Below are 26898 nucleotides of genomic sequence, written 5' to 3' on the forward strand. Positions count from 1 at the left end.
AGTTAGCTCCGACCCACTCTGAACTGCAGACTGTTTCACAAGGTCACTGGCAATGGGTGAGATTTTCTGGCCGTGTATGCCCCAAGACTGGAAATTCCCACCTGAGCTCAACAGATCTTTAAGTGGTCCTCTGAATTTTCTGTTTTGCCCGCTACAATCCTGCAGCGGGTGAGAAGGGAAAGTTTCGGCCAATATTCATAGAATCATAGAAACCCTACAGTGCAGAAGGAGGCCGTTCAGCCCATCGAGTCTGCACGGACAACAATCCCACCCCAGGCCCTATCCCCACAACCCCACATATTTACCCCACTAATCCCTCTAACCTACACATCCCGGGACACTATGGGCAATTTAACATGGTCAATCAACCTAACCCGCACATCTTTGAACTGTGGGAGGAAACCGGAGCATCCGGAGGAAACCCAGGCAGACACAGGGAGAACGTGCAAACTCCACACAGACAGTTACCCAAGTCGGGAATCAAACCCGTGTCCCTAGAGCTGTGAGGCAGCAGTGCTAACCACTATGCCACCGTTCAAACAATTTTCTCATGAAATATAGATAGATATATAAATCCTGAATCAAAAGTCTAATAATGACCATGAAACCATTGTCAATTGTCATAAAATTCCATCTTGTTCACCAATGTCCTTTAGGGGAAGAATTCTGTTACCTTTAGCTGGTCTGGCCTACATGTGACTCCAGATCCACAGCAATGTGGTTGACTCTTAAATGCCCTCAGGAATGGGCAATAAATGCTGGCCCAACCAGCAAGGCCCATATTCCATGACCAAATAAAAAATATATAAATCTTGAGCCTTAAAAATGAACCTACATTCTTATGATCGACAAACAGGCTTCCTTTGGGCCTCCAAACCAGGTGAACCAGCAGATGTAAGTATTGGTGATGATACCATGACAACACAGTGACACCAGTCTTCACATCTGCACTAATGGAGACTCACTGCACCACCTTACAGGACAACTGTGCATACAAAGGTAAGTGTGCAAGATTGCTTCATCTCCCAATGACAGCTCAAGTGACCAGTTACAGGCCTATACAATCAATTTGGAATTTTATTCATTCTATAAGGATTCTGTGAAGACAAAAGTTACTTAAAGATTACAACACAAGACTTGGTAAACAGTAAAAGCCTAACGCTTTACTCACTGCTACTAGATTGTCATCATTCGCCTGGGAAACCAATTCAGTCACTAAAATATTACGTTTCCCATTTGATCAGACATTGTCTACAATCTGGCCTAAAATCAGCCCACAATTCACCATTACAAGCAGATTTCACTTTACGTCTGCTGAGCGTGCTAAATTTTCGTGAATATCCGTCAGGGAACGCTGATGTTTTCTATCTTAAAGAGCAGAAAGCACAAGCAGTTTATCAAAGGTACTGCAATGTGATCCCCGTCAGAGTGATGCAGAGGGAAAGCAGGAGACCATAGCTGTTGACTGGAGCAGAGTCTGGCACTGGAAAATAAAATAAGATAAAGAAAATGGTGGTAAATAATTGTCCTCTGGGGCCAAGCTTTAACCATTGTCAAACCAGAATAAGCTTTAGTTTTTTAAGCAACTTCTGTTTCACAAAATCACTTTACACTGAAGTGCAGAGCATTGACTTTTCAAACTGTAATGTTCTTTTACTCTTTATATTGTTAAATTCAATAAGTTATGTTGCTAGTTGGTTCTCTCCACCATTCCACCTGGAAGTGTTTGTGAGTCTGTGTAGATTAACTGCTATGTCAGTATTGAGTCTGCAAGTTTTCACACACATACTAGCCTCAGGAGAGAACAGCTTTCAAGTAAAATATTTCCACTTTGCTCCCCTGGTGGTGTCAGCCAATCCTTGATACCAGCCAATGTCCGTATCAGAGTGGAGAACGGCTGATGTAAAATTCTACTTACGTTCATCAAAGGAAAAGTTCCCAAGTCCAGCTGCTGATATTCCTCCTCGGAGTCCAATTCCCAGACTCATAACCTCTTTGGCACTGTGTGAGTTAACCCAAAGCCGCACGAGTTCATGATTTTCATTCTCTTTAAGAGATTTTAGGTTTATTCCAAGTAGATCTCGTAAGTTTTGAGCAGTGAGTTTCTGAAAGATATAAAATGGAGATAATACAATAATCCTCACTCTTGGTTCCATGTTGTTCACAGAAACAGGCCAATTAGCCTAAATGACGTTTACAATCCTCAGAAGTAAATAATAATAATCGCGTTTACCAGCCTTGCACCCAGAACCCTTCAAGCCATCTCCTGCAGTGACCTACCCAATCAAATCCTGAGTGTTTATATAGTCTCAGCTACAACCTCTTACGTCAGCTAACAACACCACTCAGATCTCCAATCCTGATCTCACTCCACTCAATCAGAACTGTGCGTCTCTGGCAGAGTGGTTCAATAAATTGCCTCTCTATATAGAAATATTGTGGGTGAAATGGTCTCTGGAGCATGAACACAATTGGGCAATAATGAATCATTTGTCTGTTGTTGACCCTGCACCATTTCACTTCCATTATGGATGTGGAAATCAAAGACAGGTGAAAATCGATTCTGACATCCTTCGCTTAGTAACTGGCAAGGAGTTAATCTCGTTCCACTTTAAACCTGCTTGAAATATGACAAACTTCTTGTTATTCTCTTTTCTACACAGCTGAGAAAATAATGTTCCCCTTGTGGTTTCTGTCCGGGTAAGCTGTCATAAATATAGCAGTTATGTGACAGTGATCTGGTCTGTGGTGATAAATATTGAGTGGATTGAATGAATGGCTGTTTTTGGGCACTGTATCTAGTATCTGATTGGTGCATAAGGCACTGAATGATGTTACAATCCTCCATCGATACCTACTTTCACTTCCACTGGGTTGAGTCCGCTGAATGTCTGGAAGTCCATGTTGATGTTACCAGTCGCTAAATGCCGTAAATCAGATGCTTGTGCACCACCTTGTAGAGAATAGAAAGATCTGTCAGATTAATTTGTACATATTTATATATTTACATGTATAACTCCACATAATATGGAGCTAAAGTGAAGATTTAATTTATTTGGTATTAATTACAAGCTTCCCCAGCTAAAGATTGCAATGAATTGAAAATGAAGTTCTTGAATAATTCTTCAAATAATCCTTAAACCACAGTGTCAGATTTCTTACCGACATATGGTTTGATGAGTTTATAATAAGCATTGATGTCACCAGCTTGATCCTGAAATGCTTCTTTAGCGATCCCAAAAATGATGTCTTTTTTTGCCTGAGTGCATGTGGAGATATCGAGTGGCTTGGCTTTCCTGCAACAGAATGGTGCTGATGTTAGCATTTTGTTAACATTAAACCTTTTCAGATTTTACTTCCCTGTATTCAGTGATTAGATTAACATTGTAATTTTGCTTCATTTAAACAGAATCTCTGTTCACAAAGCGGTTCCTGTAGGTCTTCCAGAGATTTGTCAGGTCGTTGCTGAGGCAGTTTAATGGCGGGGAGGTTGGATATTCTCTGGGCTCCACTGATGATTTGATTTGATATTTGATTTGATTTGCTATTGTCACATGTATACAATGAAAAGTATCGTTTCTTGCTCACTATACAGACAAAACATAGAGTACAAAGGGGAGAAGGAAAGGATAGGGTGCAGAATATAGTGTTGCAGTTACTGATAGGGTGAGGTGAAAGATCAGCTTAGTATCTGATGGGACCATTCAAAAGTCTGATGGCAGCAGGGAAGAAGCTGTACTTGAATCAGTTGGTACATGTTCTCAGACTTTCGTATCCTTTCCCAACGGAAGAAAGTGGAAGAGAGAATGTCCAGATGGTGTGGGTTCCTTGATTATGCTGGCTGCTTTCCCAAGCCAGCAGGAAGTGTAGACAGTGTCAATGGGTGGGAGGCTGGTTTGCATAATGGACTGAGCTATGTTCACAACCGTTTGTAGTTTCTTGCAGTCTTGGGCAGAGCAGGAGCCATATCAAGCTGTAATACAACCAGATAAGATGCTTTCTGTGGTGCATCTGTAAAAGTTGGTGAGAGCCGTAGCAGACATGCCAAATTTCCTTAGCCTTCTGAGAAAGTAGAGGTGGGTTGAGATGTGGCATCAAGATGTTTCCTTCTTTCAATTTGGACTCTCAAATCCAACATCTGCAGACTTGAATACTGTTGGATTTACAGAGCACGCACAACGGTGAACATTCGGCTAGATTTGCTGCTCAATCCAGCAGTGGGTACTTGCAAACTGTTCAAATGTTTTCTTCAGAAAGTACCGGCGCTTAAAGATCAGGTGAAAATATTGTCTCCATACCATACGCCATGTTTATCTTTATAAACATGAATGGGTGGAATGTCATTGACTTAACTGAAACAATAGATTGGCAGGGTGACTTTCCAGAATCTGACACTCACTTTAGTTCACTGGGAGAGATGGTTCGGAGTTGCTCTTCACTCAGAGAACACAACGCTGTACCACCAATCACATCCAACGCAGCGGCATTTAGTGACCCAGAGCCCCGTAGGTAATTTTCAATAATTGTATTTGTCTGAAATGAAAAGAAACAGAAAAAGTTCACTCGATTCACTTTCGCTTCACACACAGTAAAAACTCAATGTTTTCTAATTATTTATTCATTTTTGAACGGCTTTATAAAATATGTGAAGGCCTAACAATTGAAAGAGTAGAAATTACCACCAACGCCTCTACTTTCTCAGGAGGCTAAGGAAATTTGGCATGTCTGTTATGACTCTCAGCAATTTTTACAGATGCACCATAGAGAGCATCCTATCCGAATGTATCACAGCTTGGTATGGCTCCTGCTCTGACCGTAGAATTATAGAGCAATACAGCACAGAAACAGGCCCTTTGGCCCTCCCAGCTTGTTCCAATTGCCCATGTTTGGCCCATATCCCTCTAATCCTCTCTCATCCATGTACGTATCCAAATGCTTTTTTAAATATTGCTTTGTACCCACCTCAACCACATTCTCTGGCAGCTCATTCCATATGCACACCACCCTCTGCGTGCGAAAGTTGCCCCTCAGGTCCCTTTTAAATCTTTCCCCTCTCACCTTAAATCTATGCCCTCTAGTTTTCAATTCCCCTACCTTGGGAAAAAGACTATGTGCGTTCGTCCTATCTATGCCCCTAATGATTTTATACACCGCAATAAGGTTGCCCCTCATTCTCCTATGTTCCAAAGAATAAAGTCCTAGCCTGGCCAACCACTCCCTACAACTCAGACCACTAGTCCTGGTAACAACCCCGTAAATCTTCTTTGCACTCTTTCCAGTTTATCAATGTCTTTACTATAACAGAGTGACCAAAACTGTCACACAATACTCCAAGCACCACCTCACCAACAACTTATACAACTGGAACATAATGTCCCAACTCCTATACTCAAAGCCCTGACTGATGAAGGCCAGTGTGCTAAGCACCTTCTTCACCATTCTGTCTTCCTGTGACGCCGCTTTCAACGAGCAATGTACTTCTACTCCTAGGTCCCTCTGTTCCTCAACACTCCCCAGGGCCCTACCATTCATTGTATAAGTCCTACCCTGGTTTGACTTTCCAAAATGCAACACCTCACACTTATCTGTATTGAAATCCATTTGCCAATCCTCGGCCCATTTCCCTAACTGACCAAGACTGCAAGAAACTACAAAAGTGTGTGAACATAGTCCATCACGCAAACCAGCCTCCCATCCATTGACTCCGTCTATACTTCTCGCTGCCTCGGAAAAGCAGCCAGCATAATCAAGGACCCCCAGAGATACTCAGTTCCACTTTCTTCCATTGGGAAAAAGATACAAAAGTCTGAGAACACATATCAACTGACTCAAGAACAGCTTCCCTGCGGCCATCAGTCTTTCGAATGGACCTACCTTATATCATGTTGATCTTTCTCTACACCCTACCTATGACTGTAACACTACATTCTGCACCCTCTCCTTTACTTCTCCCCTATGTACTCTATGAATGGTATGTTTTGTCTGTATAGCGCGCAACAAACAATACTTTTCACTGTATCCCAATACATGTGACAGTAATAAATCAAATCAGATTAGGACACAATATGGTGAACTTACTAGAAATCTGGAATCAAAACAGAAAACAATAAAAGGTCAAAACAGAACACCAGTTCCTTCAGAGATTGTCTGACTTCCTCGGTATCTCCAATATTCTTTGTTGTCACTGCCATCAAAAAAGGTTTTGTCAGAATCTGGTTTTTGATGGATTTGATTCCCATGGGAAAAGGAAAGCATCAAATCCAAGAAAGGGGTTCCCATTCCCTCAGGGAAAATATTTAATGGAGAATATTTTACCAAGTCTTCTGAAGCAGAAGCATTCCATCTACAAACTACATTGAGCGATTGGATATAAGACAAACTCTTTAAGAGAGTCATAGGGCAGCATTTTCCAGACGCGCTTGCCCCGAGCCTGGAAAATCCCTCCCAAGGTCAACGGGCCTTTATATGATTCTATCCCACCCAGTACGATTCCTGTGGCAGGTGGGACGGGAAAATTCCCCCCAGTGCGTCAGAAACCGGCTGCTAAGCCTTACCGTGTTAAGATTTGGACTATTCTTTATAACGAGTGCGAGGGTTTCCACAGTTGTTATATTCCACATGCTGATTTCCTCTGGACCATACACAGTAATAATGAATCCCAGCTGTTGTATTTGCTCTTCCCCTAGTCCATTTGTGTAGATCTATTCCAAAATATCCAAAGTATATAATTAGTTAAAGGCCACACCCTCCAAAAACTACACCTTCAACATTTTCTTGTAACACCTGGGCCAGAATCTTACCACCGTTCACGCCGGTGGGATTTTCCCATCCCGCCGCAGTGAATGGAGATTTTTGGTTGGCCGCCAAATTCTCCGACCTCATTGCAGCGGGAGCGTGGCTTGAATGGCCAGCTCCTGGTTCTCTTATCCGGCTGTGTAATGGGATTTCTCTAATTTTGCCATGCCCACAAGAGAACTTAATGGTGGAACTTCCCAAGACTGCACAAGACCAAGTGGGGCCTTGTACTGGGTCACTCTCCTGATGTCAGTTTTAATATTGGTGACCCCACGCCTTCTCCATTCAGTCCATTCAAACCCTCCAATGCTTCTTACTGGATCCTTCTGGAGTATCTCAATGAGGGAACATAACAGGATAAAATAACTCGAAACCCAACCACTCAGCTTACCATTGAAAGGGAAATAAACAGCAGCTTAGGTGTGTAACTGAAGGAACGATTACAGCACTAAAGCTTCAATCTAATGTTGTTTAAGATGCACCAGGATTTTACAGGCGGCCTTTTTATTTGGCATCCATTGACCATTAGGCTCCGCTAAGTACACTCTGATTTCTCTCGATCCTAAGTGAGCTGCCAATAATGAATGGATGGCTCCTAATGGTCAGTTGCTTTGGGCACTGGAAATATTCAGCACAGGAAGCTGATCCTCAAATCTCGCAGGCTTACCTCTCCCAGCTTCCTTTTCAGAATGAGAAGCTGATCTTTGCTGAAAGCTATGTGTCCTAGTTCAATGAGGTTAGTCTTCAGCACACTATTGTTTAAACAGGCATCCAACTGGTCAGCAGGGTAAAATGCAGCCAACAATAAATTGCTGGTCATTTCACTTGTAATGAAGTTTCCGGTACAATCTGTAAATATAAAACACATTTGATGCATGAAGTGTGCAAATGTCAAAAGAAAAATGTGGAATGAAACCAATGTATGTCCGTAACACACAAGGTACATCTGAACTTTGAGCAGACTTCAGGGAATGGAACTTTGTCTTAAACAACGCAAGGAGGTGAGATGAAGGCTGCAGTGTTCAATGGTTTGACTGATCCATGTTTGATTATATTAGTTTGGTAACTGATCGTTATAACTGTACCTGATTGCCCAAGCCTGTGTTTGGAGCTAGAGAGGTGAGAAATCTGAGAAAGTTCCAGAAATGATCTGGGCTCTGAGCTGTGAGCCTGTGTGTACAAATGCTGTAAGTTCTGAGATGTTTTAAAGTTCTGTAAATTAACCTGTTTAGTTTGAAAACGCGAGTAATTTCTGCAATCAATCAGGTAGCTAAGGTATGCACCAAACTGGCAAATGCATAACAAAAATTGGTGACAAGGATGGTTGTGAGAAGTTTAACTTTACCAGCTCCAGAACTGTTTCTTCATTTCCAGGATATCCTCCCATATCATAGGAGTGAAGGGTTTTGGGTTTCAAGACCTATTAGCTCACTACAGGGAAACACAGTCTGGATGTAGCAATTATCTGCAAGAAAGCAGTGCTGGTACTTTGCCTCAGAGCAGAAAATCAGCAGGTTTTCACGCGGTTTAGCGAAGGTATTTCTCTGCTTGATACAGCAGTAAATGCTCTCACAAAGTACTTCAGGACAAAGGAAAATGTGATCATCAAATGATATACATTTCATGGAGATGCTGGCGTTGGACTGGGGTGGGCACAGTAAGAAGTCTCACAACACCAGGCTAAAGTCCAACAAGTTTATTTGCTATCACGAGCTTTCGGAGCACTGCTCCTTCCTCAGGTGAGTGAAGGAGCAGCACTCCAAAAGCTTGTGATACCAAATAAACCTGTTGGACTTTAACCTGGTGTTGTAAGACTTCTTAAGATATACATTTCATTTGCAATTTCAGGGAAATGTGAGTCCAATAAACAACATTTGGCAGCATTGTGGCAACGTACATGTAAACTTGGTACATCAACCTGTAAACTGATTTGCGACCAATTCATTGAAAAGACTTGAATTCTATGAATTATGGAACATCTCCTCGCGCAGAATGATAACTTAACCTGGGAAAAAGTCAGTTCAAGCACAAGGCTTATCAAGAAGGAGACCTCAGTAACCTCATCAGGCTGTGGAAATGCTCTTCAAGTCACAACTCCATGACCAGTTTGCAGGAAGAGGTATAACTCATGCTTGAAGTAGAAACATATTGCAAAGATGTGAGGGTCGTCTAAGAAGAAAACTTTATCAGTTTGACACATGAGAGCGTCTCTTCCTGACAGTGAGTACGACACGTATATACCATCGCAAAACACAAAGAATCAGGTCATTTTAAGGAGTGCTGAGTTGAGATTGCAGGCATCTCAGTGTCATTTCTTACTGATGTTGGCACAAATGTATCTATGTTAAGTGACAAATTTTATCATCAGTATTGTTCAGAATCCTCTTTCCTGTAACAGAGGGCATGATCTTACCACCTGTTCACGCCACACTCCCGCTGCAGCGAGGTTGGAGAATTTGACAATCAGCCAAATCTCCGTTCACTGCGTGAATAGTGGTAAGATTCCGGCTGGACACTTTCCAAACTTCTATCGTTCTGAGTTGGATGGATCTGAGATAGACGAGTCGAGAGTTATGAGAGGCAGACAGGAAAGTGGAGTTGAGATGATAATCAGACCAACCATAATCTTGTCAAATGGTCCCGAGGTCATGGATGCCAGTCTTCAGCCAATTTGATTCACTCCACATGATATCTAGAAACAGCTGGAGGCACTGGATACTGCAAAGGCAATGGGCCCTGACAACATCCCAGCAATAGTACTGAAGACTTGTGCTCCAGAAAGTGCCATACTCCTAGCCAAGCTCTTCCAGTACAGCTACAACACTGGCATCTACCCAACAATGTGGAAATTTACCCGGATGTGTCCGGTCCACAAAAAGCAGGACAAATCTAATCCGGCCAATTGCTGCCCCATCAGTCTACTCTTGATCATTAACAAAGTGATGGCAAGAGCCATCAACAGATCTATCAAGTGGCACCTATTCAGCAATAACCTGCTCACTGTCGCTCAGTTTGGGTTCGCCAGAGTCACTCAGCTCCTGATCTCATTGCAGTCTTGGTCCAAACATGGAACAAAAGAACTGAACTCAAGAGGTGAGGTGAGAGTGACTGCCCTTGACATCAAGGCCGCATTCGACCGAGTGTGGCATCAAGGAGATATTGTGAAATCAGGGGAAAACTCTCCACTATTTGGAGTTATACCTAGCACAAATAAAAATGGTTGTGATTGTTGGAGGTCAAATGTCTCAGCCCCAGGACATCACTGCAGGAGTCCCTCAGGGTAGTGTCCTCGACCCAACTACCTTCAGCTACTTCATCAATGACCTTCCTCCCATCATAAAGCCAGAAGTTCGCTGATGATTGCACAATATTCAGCACCATTCGTGACTCCTCAGATACTGAAGCAGTCCATGTCCAAATGCAGTAAGACCTGGACAAGGCTTGGGGCTGATCAATGGGAAGTAAATCTTAGTTGGCACCTTGGATAGCCAGGGAAATGTGAAGCCACGGTCTTGTAATTCACAGTTAAAATCCCATGAACTACTCAAGGGGCGTTAATAGTATGCATCCTGTTCCCTCAGTAGGAAATCCAGTCAGGTCTACAACAAGAAATACTTTGCTTCATTGTGTGTTACTTACCAGTGGCGCGTCTCACTCTCCTTTTAAATAACATCTCACCGAATCTTTGTGATTCTTTGTCACCACCAGCCTGTAGAGTGGGAAAGAATATTTTGAGAGTCTGTTTGTGATACAACTTAAATGAACAATTAACTCAGAAAAGAAATAACCAACAGTGAACGTGTATCAGGTAGGTTATACCCACCAGTCAACGTGTGTTATAAAATCATAGAGTCATAGGAACCTTGCAGTGCAGGAGACCATTTGGCCCGAGGCTGGAATTGAACCTGGGTCCCTGGCGCTGTGAGGCAGCAGTGCTAACCATTGTGCCACTGTGCTTCCAAAATGGTTTTGATGTTTTAAACGGGTTCTGTTGCTTCTATAAGCACTCGGAGGGGAGTACTGGATTTGACGGAATGTCAGGCATAGAGATCGCAATGCACTATGAACCCACCCCTGGTTCCATTGAAGCACCCAGATTTTGTGCTGCCTACTCATTTAAATGAGTTAGCAAGCAGCCCTCTGAGCCACGTTACTGACTGGCTACACTCTCAGCTGAGGTCCCAGTTACATGCCTGGCTCGCATGTTGTGCAGCTAGGCTGAATCTTTTAAAGGCAGTCTGTCCTCCTTAAAGAGGAGCTGAGCTCATTGAATAGAAGCTGCTGTGACTGTCTCCAGAAGGCTAGGCTGGAAGGTAAAAAACAGCAACAAGCCAGTGAGAGGGCTCTCAGGTTTTCCGGCTGTGGCATTGGAGGCTCTAGTGACGGAGATGGAAAGGAGAGATGTTAGATTTCCACAGAGGGCCAACAGGCCCTCAAGGTTCACCCTGAGCAGGGAATAGGTGGTCAGGGTAGTCAGTTCTCAGAGTCTGGCTGCAGTGCCGGGAAGTGTTCACACAAGTGGTCAAAGACAGTGATGCATCTCCGAACAGTCCCAAACCACCACATCATAACTCCTCACACTTCTCAATGCACCATTCACCCCATTCCCACACACCTTCCAGTGTTACTAGAATCATAGAATCTGACAGTGCAGAAGGAGGCCATTCGGCCCATTAAGTCTGCACCAACCACAATCCCACCCAGGCTATATCCCTGTAACCCCATGTATTTACCTTGCTAGTCCCCCTGACATTAAGGGGCAATTTATCATGGCCAATCAACCTAACCCGCATATTTCTGGACTAGCCTTGCACCTAGCCCGCCCCACTTCCACAGAACTCCAACTATTCAGCTAAGGTAGACACATTACCCAAATACATTGCAACATGCTTACAGATGTTCCATCTTCTTTCTTGCTGGAGAAGGTGGCCCATAAACACCTAAGGACAGGTAAGCCTCCATCTCCTGATCCCTCAGGAAGAGACGCCGCTCCACATTGTGAAGCTGGCTATGACCAAGACCATTGGATTTGGTGTTACCAAGAACATTCTGGATAATGGTGTGCTCCGGACTCATGCACCTTCACAAATCCCGCTATTCATCCTGCTATCCGGCATGAAGTGCCATTTGCCAATGGTGGGACCTTGAACCTCTTGCTTTCTATCCCACCTCTGCTTTCAGATACCCAAGGACAGTCAGCACAGCCTCCGTGTGAAGGCTGAGAACAACGCTGGGCCACTGGTGAAACAGCACGGTGGGTTTATCTGACATTGATAGCCGCCAATACAGTTTGGCACTGTCAGCTTTGTGGGGAGTCACTGGGTACAATCGAGCGACACTAACCAGGGTAAAAGGATAGATTGTGTGCCAGTGCACCGGAGAACGCGATCACAGGCAAATTCAGGTGCTGCGGACTCAATGGTACAGAGGACGTTTGATATACATGGCGATGCAAGACTGGTAGAGTATCTTGGAACTATCAAGGAACAGGGAGGATTTGGTTCCGACTTGGCTAGGGCTTTGCGCACAGTTTGGAGCTCTCCTTTACAACAGGAGTGATGGCTGATTCAGAACTGGCACCTCCGGATCCACCCACGTCTTGTGGCTAACATCTCGACTTCCACTGCACCCCAGACAAAAGCTGTACAATGCCACAAAGGGCTGTGGAGGCCAGGTCGTTAAGTGTCTTTAAGACAGAGATAGATACATTCTTGATTAGTAAAGGGATCAAGGGTTATGGGGACAAGGCAGGAGAATGGGGATGAGAATCATATCAACCATGATTGAATGGCAGAACAGACCCGATGGGCCAAATGGCCTAATTCTGCTCCTATGTCTTATGGTCTCTGAACTGCACAGGGAGCCCAGTCTAACGTCACGGGCACCGTATTTATTTCCATGCAAGTCCAGCTTGCTGCTAAACCGGCTCAGCCTGCTGTCGCCATAGCTACAGATACTCAATGGGGCAGTTGGGCCCTTGCCATGATCCGGAAATCTGTGCTCCAGCACATTACCCGGATCGCTGAGGTGCGGCCCTGGGGGAGCGGCCCCGTGCTACATGACTCTGCTCTCCTCTCTCGGGAAGGCAGCCTTCACGCTTCCCGCACTGCCAGCCCACCAGCGCCTTCACTGTGGCCTATCAGTCAACTAGCCTAGACCACCGCCCTGCCCTGTTGAGGTAGAGCAGTCTGGAGCCCAGCCCTCCGGGCCCAGAGCAGCTTGAGCTCATCTTGAAAGGTTATGTGCGGTCTCCCTCAGTGAATATCTCCCATGTTGCAGCCACTGGGCTAAGTGTGTAAGAGCACTAGGCCAGGTATGGGGATGTGTAAGACAGGCCCTGAGGGAATGTCTTCAGTTCCATTTTGCATGCGTGATTGGAAGTATTGGTGTACAAAGCTGTTATAGAATTTCTTTTGGGTGGGGGTTGTTTTCACTTACCGGTTGAGCATTCAGAACAGTCAGAAAAATTTCTGAAAGAAAATACCAAAACAATATGTTAAAGGAAAGTCCCCCAAAGCATTTGTGAATAAAAACACATTGTCTAATAGTTCATAAGTTTAAGTTTATTTATTAATGTCACAAGTAGGCTTACATTGACGCTGCAATGAAGTTACTGTGAAAATCCCCGAGTCGCCACACTCCAGCGTTTGTTCGGGTACACTGAGGGAGAATTTAGCATGGCCAATGCACCTATCCAGCACGTCTTTCGAACTGTGGGAGGAAACCGGAGCACCCAGAGGAAACCCACACAGACATGGGGAGAATGTGCAGACTCCACACAGACAGTGATCCAAGCCAGGAATCGAACCCAGATCCCTGGCGCTGTGAGGCAGCAGTGCTAACCATTGGGTCACCGTGCCGCCCAGTTGTCAAATCAAAGAGGAAAAGACACTAGCTGAAATTTTCCGGTGTTTCCCGCCAGTGTGATCTTCCAGTCCTGACAATGACGACCTCCTGAGGAGCGTTCCCCAGAAGGTGCGGGACAAACCCCGATAGATATTGGCGGGACCAGAAGATCCTGCTACCAACCAATGGCCACCCGGGGAGAGGGCAAGAAAATCCCACCCATTGATTCAAATCCCCGAACCCAGCAATTGGCAACTGAACATTGAACAGCACCGATGATGGAGATGGTCACTGTTTACATCAAAACAGAAAATGCTGAATAAACGCAGCAGGTCTGGCAGCAACTGTGGAGGGAGAAACAGGGTTAAAGTTTTGAGTCTGACATGACTTAAGAGTTACAGAGACTGTTCAGGAGCAGATCAGAAACCCCAAAATATATTAGGAAGCCAGACTAGACCCAATAATTTTCTATTTTAGCATTAGTGTGAGGATATGATGTTTGACTCCAGGTGTGCTTCTACTGACAAACTAGGGATCTTTTATCAAAACAAACTTTATTTACCAACACCATTTAACTAGAACAAATGAATTAGCTTAACCCTTAACAATTGAACGATACTTAAACATGACAAGATACAAGTCTTAATTGCTAATCTATTGCGATTATTTCTCTTATAGACTCTCTCTTTATAATTAGTTAGCGAAACACAAGCACACTTGCTATGGCTTAGGTTACCAGCTAAGAGCTTTCGGAACACCTCTGGGGAGAGAGGGGGAAACAGAGAGACACTGCTTTCTTCAGGCAGCAAAAGTTTGTATCTTTCAAAAAATGAAACTAAATATTTCTTTCCTGCAAACTTAGCTGCTCCCATTAATCACCTGATTCTGCCCCTGTCAGTCAAACTAATCACAATCACATGATTCTGCATACCTAGTCTCAAATCCCAGGAGAACCTAAATAAACAAAAGGTCCATAAATTCTGAAAAGTGATACATTCCTAGCTAAACTCAGTTATTAGCCTGCATTCTTAGCAGCTACTGCGAGTTTACCAGACAAGTAGACTCTTGCAACAAAACACCTCCTCTCAAAGAGAAAATACAGCAAAATGGCACAGTATCATCACACAGACGCGAAACGTTAAGTCTATTTCTGTCTGTACAGATGCTACCAAACCTGCTGAATTTATCCAGCATTTTCTGCGTTCATTCCAGATTTCCAGCATCCGCAGTGTTTTTGCTTTTATCTTGCTAAAGGAGAGTTATTTTGTTGAATAAATACCTGATATTACATGATGAGGTGCTGTTGCAGTACTGAGAATGAATCGCTAGCCATGTAAAAATGCTTCAGCGAATTCAAATGTAAGAAATTGGAGGCGCGGCACCACTTGATATTTAGTGCAATATTCCTGCCAAATCCCCCACTGATGTTTTTCGTAACCAACATTAAGTGAAAGAATCTTGGACCAGTAAACTCTTCAATATATTCAAGATCTCTGAGGTATTGAATTCCGCAAATTAATTTCCTCTGATGATAGTTTCAAATTACAATGCTTTTACCAATGCCAGCGGTACCGAGTTCTAAGCGCTGGGTTTTCTGAGCCAGCTGAGAGCTAAATATAAGAACTGTCAGGACTCATTGTGCCCGGCTGCTGAGAAGATCCTTCTTCACCAGGCTTCCTACAGAGCTGCTGGCCTGTCCAGCAGTTGGCCTGTCAGCGCTTGCACAAGGTCCTCTGCTAAGGTGTTTGAAACGCAATCAGAAAATGCCGCTGCTTTTATTTGACTGGCTTTGACATTTGTAACCTGCATTCAGCTACAGTTAATAGATGAACAGCAGTAAGTAACCTTGACCTGCTGCAGTGCTCCAGTGAAGCCTAGCGCAGGCTTCAGGAACAGTGGGCCCGATTTTACCAAAACTTCACGTGCAAAATCGCGGTAAAGTTGGGCGCCGGGCTTATACCGCGATCTGCACCCGATTCAGAGCAGATCGCGGCTTTACCGACACCCGATTTGGGCGCGGATCCGGCCCGCGCCCGAATCGGGCGGCCCGACGATTTAAATGCATTTGCATGTATTTAAATTGACTTAATGAACCGCGCGCCCAACTCTACCGCCAAATCCCACTTTACCGTCTTCTGGCCCATTCCGCATCTGCGCTGCAAAATAAAAGTCTGAAGTCGTCGCTGCAGCTTCCGAAGAGCGGAGTCAGAGCCTGCAATGGCTCTCTGACCCAGCTCCTCCTCTGGTTGTGTGTGTGGGGGGGGGGGGGCGGGAGAGGAGGAGTGGGGGGGGGGAACCCAGATCATCCTCTTGGGATGGGGGGGGGGGGGGGGGGGGGAGGGGGGGGGGGGGAGGGAGGGTGGGTGGGACCCAGATAATCCTCTGGTCGGAGGGGGGGTTCCGCTGCCAGTCTGCGGCCGATCGGTGGGAAGGGAGGGGGCAGGGGGGTCCGCCGCCACTCTGCGGGCGATCTCCCCTCCCCACTGGAGGAACGAATCCCTCCTGCTGGAGTGGACGTGCGGCTGTGCCATCCCACAAAACCTTCAGGACGAAGCAATTCCTCGCCAAAATGATGAAGCAGAACCAGCCGATTCCACAGTGGATCCGCATGAAAACTGGCTACAAGATCAGTACAAGTCCAAGAGGAGACACTGGAGAAGGACCAAGCTGGGCCTGTAAAGGGATACACCTTTACACCTGGGCCTGTAAAGGGGTACACTACCAGTCACAGCCATCTCTCCCGCTCTCTTGTCCCTGCAGGGAAGAGTAATCTGTGGCTGGTAGTGTACCAGTGATGGTGTATCCCTTTACAGGTCCAGCTTGGTCCTTCTCCAGTGTCTCCTCTTGGACTTGTACTGATCTTGTAGCCGGTTTTCATGCGGATCCACTGTGGAATCGGCCGGTTCTGCTTCATCTTCTTAGCGAGGAATCGCTTCATCCTGAAGGTTTTGTGGGATGGCACGGCCGCACGTCCACTCCGGGAGGAGGGATTCGTTCCTCCGGTGGGGAGGAGGGATCGCCTGCAGAGTGGCGGCGGACCCCCCTGCCCCCTCCCTCCCCACCGATCGGCCGCAGACTGGCAGCTGAACTCCCCCGCCAACCAGAGGATGATCTGGGTCCCGTCCCCCCGACCAGAGGATGACCATCAGAGAGCCGCTCTCTCCGCTTTCTGCTTTTGTTTTCTTTCGCGCCCGGGCGCGCTCTGTCAGATTTTTTTCGAACTACACATGCGCAGTTCAGAGCTCCGATCGGTCCGCCAGCGCTAAGCCCCGCCCACAGCGTGAATCGGACCGGAGCCGGCAAAGCGCGTATGGGCGCGCTGCAAAGACGATTCCAGGCGCGGATCTATTTGACGCCCAGATTCGGCACTTAGACTCAAAATGGTAAAGTCAGGCCCAGTGTCTCCTCTTCTGATCAGCCACATTGCAGTCCTCAAGACTCAACATTGAGCTTGGCAACCAAAAGAGAAAAACTGCTGGAAAATCTCAGCAGGCCTGGCAGCATCTGTACAGAGAGAAATGGCCTTAACGTTTTGAGTCCAGATGACCCTTTGTCAAAGCACTTTTCTCTCCTTACAGATGCTGCCAGACCTGCTGAGATTTTCCAGCATTTTTTTCTCTTTTGGTTTCAGATTCCAGCATCCGCAGTAATTTGCTTTTATTTCTTGAGTTTGGCAACTTTAGATTGTGTCCTTTCTCCTTCATTTTAAACCTCCCCTTTCCTATTTTTAAAATATTCCATACATGTGTTGCCTTGATGCTGAAACACCCTCTCCCCCTCCCACACACTGGGCCACCTCTCTTTTGTTCTTAAAGCTGCTCCTTTTTTGCTGCATTTTCCACATACTCCCTCTTTTCATAGAAACATAGAAAACACAATAGGAGCAGGAGGAGGCCATTCGGCCCTTCGAGCCTGCTCCACCATTCATTATGATCATGGCTGATCATCCTGCTCCCTCTCAGTTCTGACAAGGAGTCTGTGACTCCAAACGTTGGCTCTGTTTGTCTCCTGATAGATGCTGCCAGACCTGCTGAGTTTTTCTCGCGTCCTCTGTTCTTGTTTGAGTAAGACGATTGACTTACCAATGACACTGACTGTGATGAGCTTCACTGAAATGTTGCAATTGGACAAGTCTGTCTTCTTCATCTCCGCTGGTCAGGTGTGATACTCTCCAATCCAAAAAGAACTTAGACTTTTCCTGTATGAAAAAATGGAACAAGGGTCAGAATTATCATGCAGTCAAGTGAAATGCAATGCAATGCTGAGATAAAGGCAAAATACTACGGATGCTGGCATCTGAAACAAAGTAAGAAGTTTAACAACACCAGGTTAAAGTCCAACGGGTTTATTTGGGAGCAAAAGCCACACAAGCTTTTGGAGCCCCAAGCCCCTTCTTCAGGTGAGTGGCTCACCTGAAGAAGGGGCTTGGGGCTCCGAAAGCTTGTGTGGCTTTTGCTACCAAATAAACCCGTTGGACTTTAACCTGGTGTTGTTAAACTTCTTACTGTGTTTACCCCAGTCCAACGCCGGCATCTCCACATCTGAAACAAAGACAGAAAATGCTGGAAAATCTCAGCAGGCCTGACAGCATCTGTGGAGAGAGAATAGAGCTCAGACAAAGAGTCATCCAGACTGGAAACATTGGCCCTATTCTCTCTCCACAGATGCTGTCAGGCCTGCTGAGATTTTCCAGTATTTTCTGTTTTAGTTCGAAATGCACTGTGCTTGATTTACGCAGACGAAAAAACACGGGCCGATCTTTCCAGCCGGTTATGCTAGCGGGATCTTCCGATCCTGCCAACGGCGCACCCCCGCTGCGTGTTTCCCGGCGGCGCGATGTGCATTCAGCAGGAAGCCCCATTGACAACGGAGATCTTGCCGCTGGCCGAAGGTAGGCCGCCTCCTGGCAACACATGGTGGATAGCAAAGTAAATCGCACCGGGTTGAGAAACCAGAGGGTGAGTGCAGCATTTAATGTTTCTATTTCTGTTTCCTCTCAGTGCAGTCTTCAGGTAGCCCCAGTATGAAGAGTTGTTGTCGATCTTGAATCCAAACAGCATTGCCAGCTTTGCTGGCCAATTTAGTTTCCGAAAATCAACGGCAATTTCCGGCTTTCTTCACTGAATACCGAGATTTGTTTCTAAGTGAACACTGGGAATGTTGGTTCTAACTTCCTTCCTCTCGGCTGAGGTTTTTTAACGCTCACTCACTAGGTCAGGCTAATTTAATACAGACTGAATCATTCTGTCACCGTATACCAAGTGCCCTTTCATTAACAGTCGCTCATAACAATTTTACACCAAACAATAACTGGAACGGAAGAAAGAACACCGTGACCCAGATAGTTTGCTGGCAGTCAGTTTATTGTCCATATTCATTTAAAACAAAGTCTTTACAAAGATAAAGTCAAAACATGAAAAGACACAACAGAACAGTCAACATCAGTGAGGCGAAAGGACAAACGGACATTTCCGGCCTGATTTTAAATGTGTGCAAGTGGGTGATGTGTGAATAAGTTAAAATCTTAACTTTCTCATGTCCACCTTTTGCCTGATCCCATAAAGACTTAGCATCCAAAAGGCAAGCTGGTTATTTATCTGGGATTACAGGTACAGCAGGTAATTAAGGCAGCAAATGGAATTTTGTCCTTCATGGCTAGAGGGATGGAGTTTAAAAACAGGGAGGTTATGTTGCAGCTGTATAAGGTGCTGGTGAGGCCTCACCTGGAGTACTGTGTACAGTTTTGGTCCCGATACTTGAGAAAGGATATACTGGCACTGGAGGGGGTGCAGAGGAGATTCACTAGGTTGATTCTGGAGTTGAGAGGGTTGGCTTATGTGGAGAAACTGAGTAGACTCGGACTATACTCATTGGAATTCAGAAGAATGAGGGGGGATCTTACAGAAACATATAAAATTATGAAGGGAATAGATAAGATAAAAGCAGGGTGGTTGTTTCCACTGGCGGGTGAAACCAGAACCAAGGGGCAGGGCCTCAAAATAAGGGGAGCAGATTTAGGACTGAGTTGAGGAGGAACTTCTTCACCAAAAGGGTTATGAATCTATGGAATTCCCTGCCAGTGAAGCAGTTGAGGCTACCTTGTTGAACGTCTTTAAGGCAAAGATAGATAGATTTTTGAACAGTGAAGGAATTAAGGGTTATGGTGAGAGGGCGGGTAAGTGGAGCTGAGTCCACGAAAAGATCAGCCATGATCTTATTAAATGGTGGGGCAGGCTCGAGGAGCCAAATGGCCTATTCCTGCGCCTAATTCTTAGGCTCTTAATCCTATTGATTTAAAAGTGGGGAGGAATGAGCTGGCTCCCCCTTTCTTGTTCAACCCCCTCAGTTGTTTATAACAAAGATGTGTTTTAGTTTATAAGTCATTAAACCCCCGAGGAAAAAAAACCTAAAAGACGGAACCCACTTTCACACAGATCAGGAAAAAACATGTTAATATTCTAAAATACAAGTTGAAAATAAACGTATGAATAATCCTCGGCTTGTCCATGAAGTACATGTGGTGGCACATTGTGGCCTCAGAGCCCAGTGTCCCTGCACCAGATTCCTTTTATTTACAAACTTATCTCCATTCCTAAGAGTGCTTCAGGTACAAAGTCAGAATCCAGAGTGTCAGTAACCCTGACACTCCTCTATATATATATGTATATATATATATAGGTGAGACTCCCTGATTGGGCATGCAATCATTACCTCAATCAGGGATTTCTTTTGATACCAATCAAGTAAACGAACTCAAATTAACTTAGGGACAAAGTAAAAGGGGCAGCTCCCCAAAAGGAAGGGGGGAACAGCCCGAACCAAAAACAAAGTCGAAAGGAAACTTAAAACGTCAAACCAAAAGGTGATTATCGGGGTCGATAATACACCCCAGCCCCTGCGGTGCCCAGCGGTCGTTACCTCAATCAGGGAGTTCATACTCCATTGAAATCATTACAACCAATAGATGACTTCCGTTGACCTCCAGGGTGGCACAGTGGTTAGCACTGCTGCCTCACAGCTCCAGGGACCTGGGTTCAATTCTGGCCTCAGGTGACTGTCTGTGTGGAGTTTGCACATTCTCCCCGTGTCTGCGTGGATTTCCTCCGGGTGCTCCAAAGATGTGCGGGTTAGGTTGATTGGCCGTGCTAAATTGCCCCTTAGTGTCAGAGGGATTAGCAGGTTAAATACACAGAGTTATGGGGTTAAGGCCTGGGTGGGATTGTTGTCAGTGCAGGCTTGATGGGCCGAATGGCCTCTTCTACATTATAGGGATTCTATGATTTTGGCAGATTTGCAGTCTGTTGGAGATACTTGCTGGCTTGTCCCCTGAGGGAGAGATGACCTGCTTGTCTCTATTGGGGTGACTGAGGAGGCAATCCTGTTCCTTCCTGCTTGCTGGCTGTCTCTACTAAACAGCTTGCCTCCAGGAGAGAGAGAGAGGGAGAGAGAGAGATCCTGTTATTGTTGTTTTCCTCTGCCAGTGCGTACATTGGTCTTCAGAGCCATTTGTAATTAATTTCTCTGTGTATTCCTGTGAGAGGGGAATTAGCATGTCTTGCATCCAAAAGCCACTTTGTTTTAATCTCAGAAACCTATTTTTGACACATCATTCCAAGATATAAATCAACAGGAGATGGGTTTTTGGATGTCTAATGGGGATGTACTTGGCTGGGGGTGGGGAGGGGGTGTTGGGGTGACAGTTTCCATTGTCTTCACAAACATAGGAGATTAAAGTCCAGCCTTTTGTATTTTCCATGCTTTCTTCTCAGAAGTCTCAGTTTGAAGTGTGCCTTGGTAACTCTTCAGCTGTGAAATTTCATGTCCTCTCAGGCCAAGTCGGTATAATCCACATAGGAATTTTCCAGAAAGTGGTCCCACTTTCAGTAGCAGCCATCTTTTGATCAGTGTCTTTACTCTTTAGTTTTCTAAGACATGTCTTCAAACAGTTCAATGTGCCGTAATTCGTTGATGAACTTGTGGGTGGCTCTCACTCCATCATCATGTCAGTTTCCATGGCAACAGATCAAATATTTCAAGCCAAAAAGAAACATTTAAACACATCATAGACTCCCAATCTTTTTAAACAAAACTTTCTTAACAGGGAAAGGTGATGAATACTTTGGAGTCACAGGGAGATTTGTTTAATAATTGCAAAACTATGAGGTACAGAGGGATCTGGGAGCCCTGGTACATGAATCACAAAACATTGGTATCCAGATACAGCAAGTGATTAGCAAGGCAAATGGATTGTTGCTGCTCTTTGCAAGGGGAATGGAATATAAAGGTAGGGAGATTTTGCTACAATTGTATATGATGTTCATAGGACCACATCTGCAGCACTGTGTACAGTACTGTGTACACTTGAGAAATAGCGTTAATAACAGTTCAGAGAAAGTCCAAGCAACTGGTACCTGGGATGGAGAGGTTATCTTATGAGGAAAGGTTGGACAGATTGGGCTTGCATCCATTTGAGTTGAGAAGAGTGTGTGGCGATCTTATTAAAACATATAAGATCCTGAGGGGAATCGACAGCTAAAAGGATGTTTCTCCTTGTGGGAGAGACTAGCACTCAGAGAAACAGTTTAAAAATAAGGGGTGTCCCATTTTAAACAAACATGACAAATTACTTTTCTCAGAGGGTCAATGGCATGTGGAATTCTCTTCCCCCGACTGCAGTGGAGGCAGGGCCATTCAATATTTTTAAGGCTGAGTTGGATATATTCTTAATTGCCAAGGTAGTCAAAAAGATATAGGGGGCAGGCCAGAACGTGGAGTTGAGGCCACAGTCAGATCAGTAGTAATCTTACCAAATGGGGGAGCAGGCTTGAGGGGCTGAAAGGCCTACCTTCCTCTAAATTGTATGCTTACACATCGAGCATCCCATCATGCAGGACCCAGCTGATGCACCTGCCATTAAAATTAATGGAGGTCAAATTAGCCAGTTCTGTTAGCGGCATGCAAAATCCTCAACGAGTCTGTGCCTGGCTAATGAGATGCTGAAGGCCCAGATGATAAAGAGGAACATTCACCCCTTTATATATCGCACATCAACAGCAGACTAGCGCCACAGACCACTATAGGATAAGTGAAACACTGACATGAATAGGTTAACAATCACTGTAACTTCTTCAACTAACTGAGGTATATTTTTCACAAGTTGTGCTGAGTCAGCGCATGAAAAATAATAAGGATTAATTGTGTAGTTATTTTGCAAGCCTGACTTTGCTGCAATGAATGGGATTTTACAGCCTTGCTCAGGCGAGTCCGGAAATTCTCACCGGAGGTCAACGTAGATATCCATTGTCGGACCCTCACCCTCGCCAGTTCCGTGGTGGGCAAAGTGGTAGAGTTCCGGCCACTATCTTTGGAAAGATAGCAGACAGGTGGAGATTAAAGTTTCCACTTGCTCCACACAGTTTTTTTTTGCAGAAATATACTTTTATTCATAAAATATCTGAAAGACACATTATAAAACATTTCAAGTGCAATGATATCCACATTCTGTACAGCGATGAAGATGCACTCTGAGGTGCTTCAGTTCAGTAATGAGAACATTTATAAACATTTCAATATTTTCATTACAGAGAGTACAATTCTTTTCAAACTATATACATCGGTCATGTTGTGCTCTGCAGTGCTTCAATACAGTTACATACAGTTAGGATTAAGCACTCAATCTGAGGGGTTTTACCCGGTTACTAGCCCCTCGGTGTACATTGGCTGAAAGGCCTCACACAGTGGCCTTTCCCCATTGTGCCTTGGCTGCGGCTGCCCCAAGCTTGAGTGCGTCCCTCAGCTCATAGTACAGGAGCTTGGAATGTGCCACTCTGCAACGCTCAGTCGAGGACAATTCTTTGAACTGGAAGATCAACAAGTTCCGGGCAGACCAAAGGGCGTCTTTCACCGAGTTGATGACTCCCCAGCTGCAGTTGATGTTTGTCTCAGTGTGCGTTCCTGGGAACAGCCTGTAGAGCACAGAGTCCTGCGTCACGGAGTTGCTTGGAATGAACCTGGACAAATACCACTGCATCTCTCTCCAGACCTTCTTTGCAAAGTCACATTCCACAAGGAGGTGTGCGACTGTCCCTCCCCAAGCTCCACTCCCACAACCACATCAAGGGCAGCATGTGGTGGCGCAGTTACCTTGAAGGATGTGACAGGGAGTGCCATCCTCACCACCAGCCAAGCCAGGTCTTGGTGCTTGTTTCAAAGTTCTGATAATGAGGCATTCTGCCAAATGACTGACAGTCTGCTCAGGGAACCGTCCGACGGGATCCACCATCTCTTTTTCCCTCAGAGCCTCGAGGATATTAAGCGCAGACAACTACTTGATGGACTTGTGGTGAAAGGATTTTTTTCTGAACAAATTTTTCTCCAAGGGACAGGCGATGCTGTACAGTCCAACTGCTTGGAGCGTTCCATCGCACCGCGGTCAGACCCATCCTTTGCAACACCGAAGACAGGTAAAACCTCAGTATCTAGTTACACTTGGAGTTTACATACCAAGGATTTACACAGCATGAAGCCGCACACAAAGGTGGCCATCAGGATGAGGGCGGCGTTGGGTTCAACTTTTCCTCCCTTATCCAGAGATTTATGCACGGTGTTCCTCCGGACAGGATCTCCAGATGAATTTGTAGATGTCTCGGGTGACTGCTGCGGCACAGGACGGGGGTATGGGCCAGACCTGCACTGCATACATCAAAGCAGAGTGTACCTCACACCTGATGACTAGGTTTTTGCCCGCAATGGAGAGGGGGTGTCGTTCTCACAGACCCAGTTTCTGCTTTACCTTGGGCAATGCGCTCCTCCCAATTTTTGTCACATACCCAGCTACTTGCAACCATATCCACAGCATCTTCAGGTAAACTGACCTGACGGTGAAGGGGACAAAGGATCAGTCAGCCTAGTTCCCAAAGAACATCATGGCCTCGCTCTTGCCCTGGTTTGGCCAGTTTGAACTGGTCACAGATGTTCATTAGCCTATGACATCAGATCTGAGCAGAAGACGGTGACGTTGTCCATGTACAGGGAGGCTTTGACCTGCGTGCCTCCGCTGCCTGGGATCGGCACTCCTCTTATGCACAGATCCATCCTGATGGACTCGGCAAAAGGTTCTATGCAACACACAAACAGGACAGAGGAGAAAGGGCAATTCTGCCTGACTCCAGATCTGATCTGAAAACTTTCTGATACCTACCCGTTGATTGAGACTGCGCTGCTGATGTTTGTGTAGAGCAGTTGGATCCAATAGCAGATTCCCTCTCCAAACCCCATTGTGGAGAGCGCATCCATCATGTAGGTGTGCGATACTCTGTCAAACGCCTTCTCCTGGTCCAGGCTAATCAGGCAGGGGTCCACCCTCCTGTCCTGCATGTAGGCAAATATCCCTGAGTAGCGCAAGACTATCAGAGATCTTCCTGCCAGGTACAAGTCTGGTCAGGGTGGATCACCGACTCCAGTGCAGACTTAACCCGGTTGACAATGACCTTGGCTAGAATTTTATAATCTACGTTCAACAGTGAAATGGGTCGCCAATTTCTTTCCTTTCCCCCTTCTGCTTGTAGTTGAGGGTGATGATGCCTTTCCTCATGTATTCTGACGCGCTGCCGTCCAGAAGCGCACTGTCGGACACTTCCAACAGGTCTGGGCTGATCCAGTCTCACAGAGCCGAGTACAGCAGCAGATAAGCTGTCGCCCCGGGAGTTTTACTTTCCTCAAATGACTTGATAGCCTTTGTCAGCTCATCCAGAGATAACCATTTGTCCACATGTTCCACACAGACTTCTTTTTAAAATTTTAATAAAATAATTTACTCCAGTCTGAAAGTTTAAAAGCCAATGTGCAGAGTGGACCGGACAATCTCGAATCATCTCCTCGCTTGCTCCAAAAACCAAATTCAAATTGAATCTAATTTACGGTCCCCACAAGAGAGGCATACAAGATGCAAGCTGACAAGACAAAGCATTGCACCTGATCTTGGGTTTAATCTGACGCTTGTTCTTAGCCAGAAGGCCCACATGCTCCACACAGATGGTCACTGGGGGATATGTACCGCCACACCGAGATATACATGAACCATCTGAAAAACTTTGAACTTCAGTTCTACCAGTCATATCAGAGTCGGTCTGAAAGTGAGATAATGCTGCACCTCTCACCAAGATGATGTAAAAAAACTGCTTATTGATCTCAAATCATTTTCCCAAAGTGAATTGCCATTTTAATAAAACATTGTTAGTCTTAAATGCACAGAAAATCAATCAAATCTTGAAAGCTTACCTCCTGTCTTGCGGGTAACCTGCTGAGCACGAGATAGATGAAGAGTGAACACTGAGAACTTGTAACTGTAGCTACCCACTTGCGGTTCCTCTTTATACTCAAATCCAGGTGTGGCTCCTACGTCTTTACTGACATAACCTACAGTTTAGAACACAGACATCAGTAATTTCACACTGATATTTGAAGGGATGGTACATGCTTTGAGGCTATTACGTATATTTAGCAGCCAGAATTTAACAGGCTAAATCATTTCAATTTAAGGTAAATAAATGACACATTTTATTCTCTGTAGTCACTCTATTTTGTTACTTCTCTCATTTTTAGTTCCCATGGCAACTAACATGCACAGCACCAAGGGCACAGCTGACCTTATGCCAGATATTCTTACAACACCTCATAAAACACTCCCATCTCTTCAGCAAGTTTCCATTGCACTGAGCTACGTCAACTCTAAGACACAGAATTGGGCCATTTGGTCTCACTTGTATAGAACAGTACAGCACAGTACAGGCACTTCGGCCCTCAATGTTGTGCCGAGCTTAGTCCGAAACCAAGATCAAGCTATCCCACTCCCTATCATTCTGGTGTGCTCCATGTGCCTATCCAATAACCGCTTGAAAGTTCCTAAAGTGTCCGACTCCACTATCACAGCAGGCAGTACATTCCACACCCCAACCACTCTCTGAGTAAAGAACCTACCTCGGACATCCCTCCTATATCTCCCACCATGAACCTTATAGTTATGCCCCCTAGTAACAGCTACATCCACCCAAGGAAATAGTCTCTGAACGTCCACTCTATCAATCCCCCTCATCATTTTATAAACCTCTATTAAGTCTCCCCTCAGCCTCCTCCGCTCCAGAGAGAACAGCCCCAGCTCCCTCAACCTTTCCTCATAAGACCTACCCTCCAAACCAGGCAGCATCCTGGTAAATCCCCTCTGCACTCTCTCCAAATGCTTCCACATCTTTCTTATAG

General features: G+C 45.3%; 1 protein-coding gene across 2 annotated transcripts; it reads right to left on the minus strand.

Annotated features, from left to right (window-relative positions):
* Positions 1–1061: 1061 nt before the first annotated feature.
* On the minus strand, positions 1062–26011 carry LOC144510578 (mesothelin-like protein). Of its 2 annotated transcripts, none has more exons than XM_078240131.1 (11): positions 25921–26011; positions 17724–17839; positions 13234–13265; positions 10435–10504; positions 7463–7644; positions 6555–6701; positions 4400–4533; positions 3163–3296; positions 2859–2953; positions 1919–2105; positions 1062–1483 (listed from the first exon to the last, which is right to left on the minus strand). In XM_078240131.1, the coding sequence occupies exons 2-11, from the start codon at positions 17785–17787 to the stop codon at positions 1398–1400; spliced, it is 1131 nt and encodes a 376-aa protein (XP_078096257.1). In that variant the 5' UTR covers positions 17788–17839; positions 25921–26011; the 3' UTR covers positions 1062–1397. The 2 variants fall into 2 exon arrangements, with proteins under 2 accessions (XP_078096257.1, XP_078096258.1); XM_078240132.1 differs by lacking the exon at positions 25921–26011 and adding an exon at positions 18581–18796.
* Positions 26012–26898: the final 887 nt, after the last annotated feature.

Source organism: Mustelus asterias, chromosome 23, assembly GCF_964213995.1.
Source record: "Mustelus asterias chromosome 23, sMusAst1.hap1.1, whole genome shotgun sequence".
NCBI lineage: Eukaryota > Metazoa > Chordata > Chondrichthyes > Carcharhiniformes > Triakidae > Mustelus > Mustelus asterias.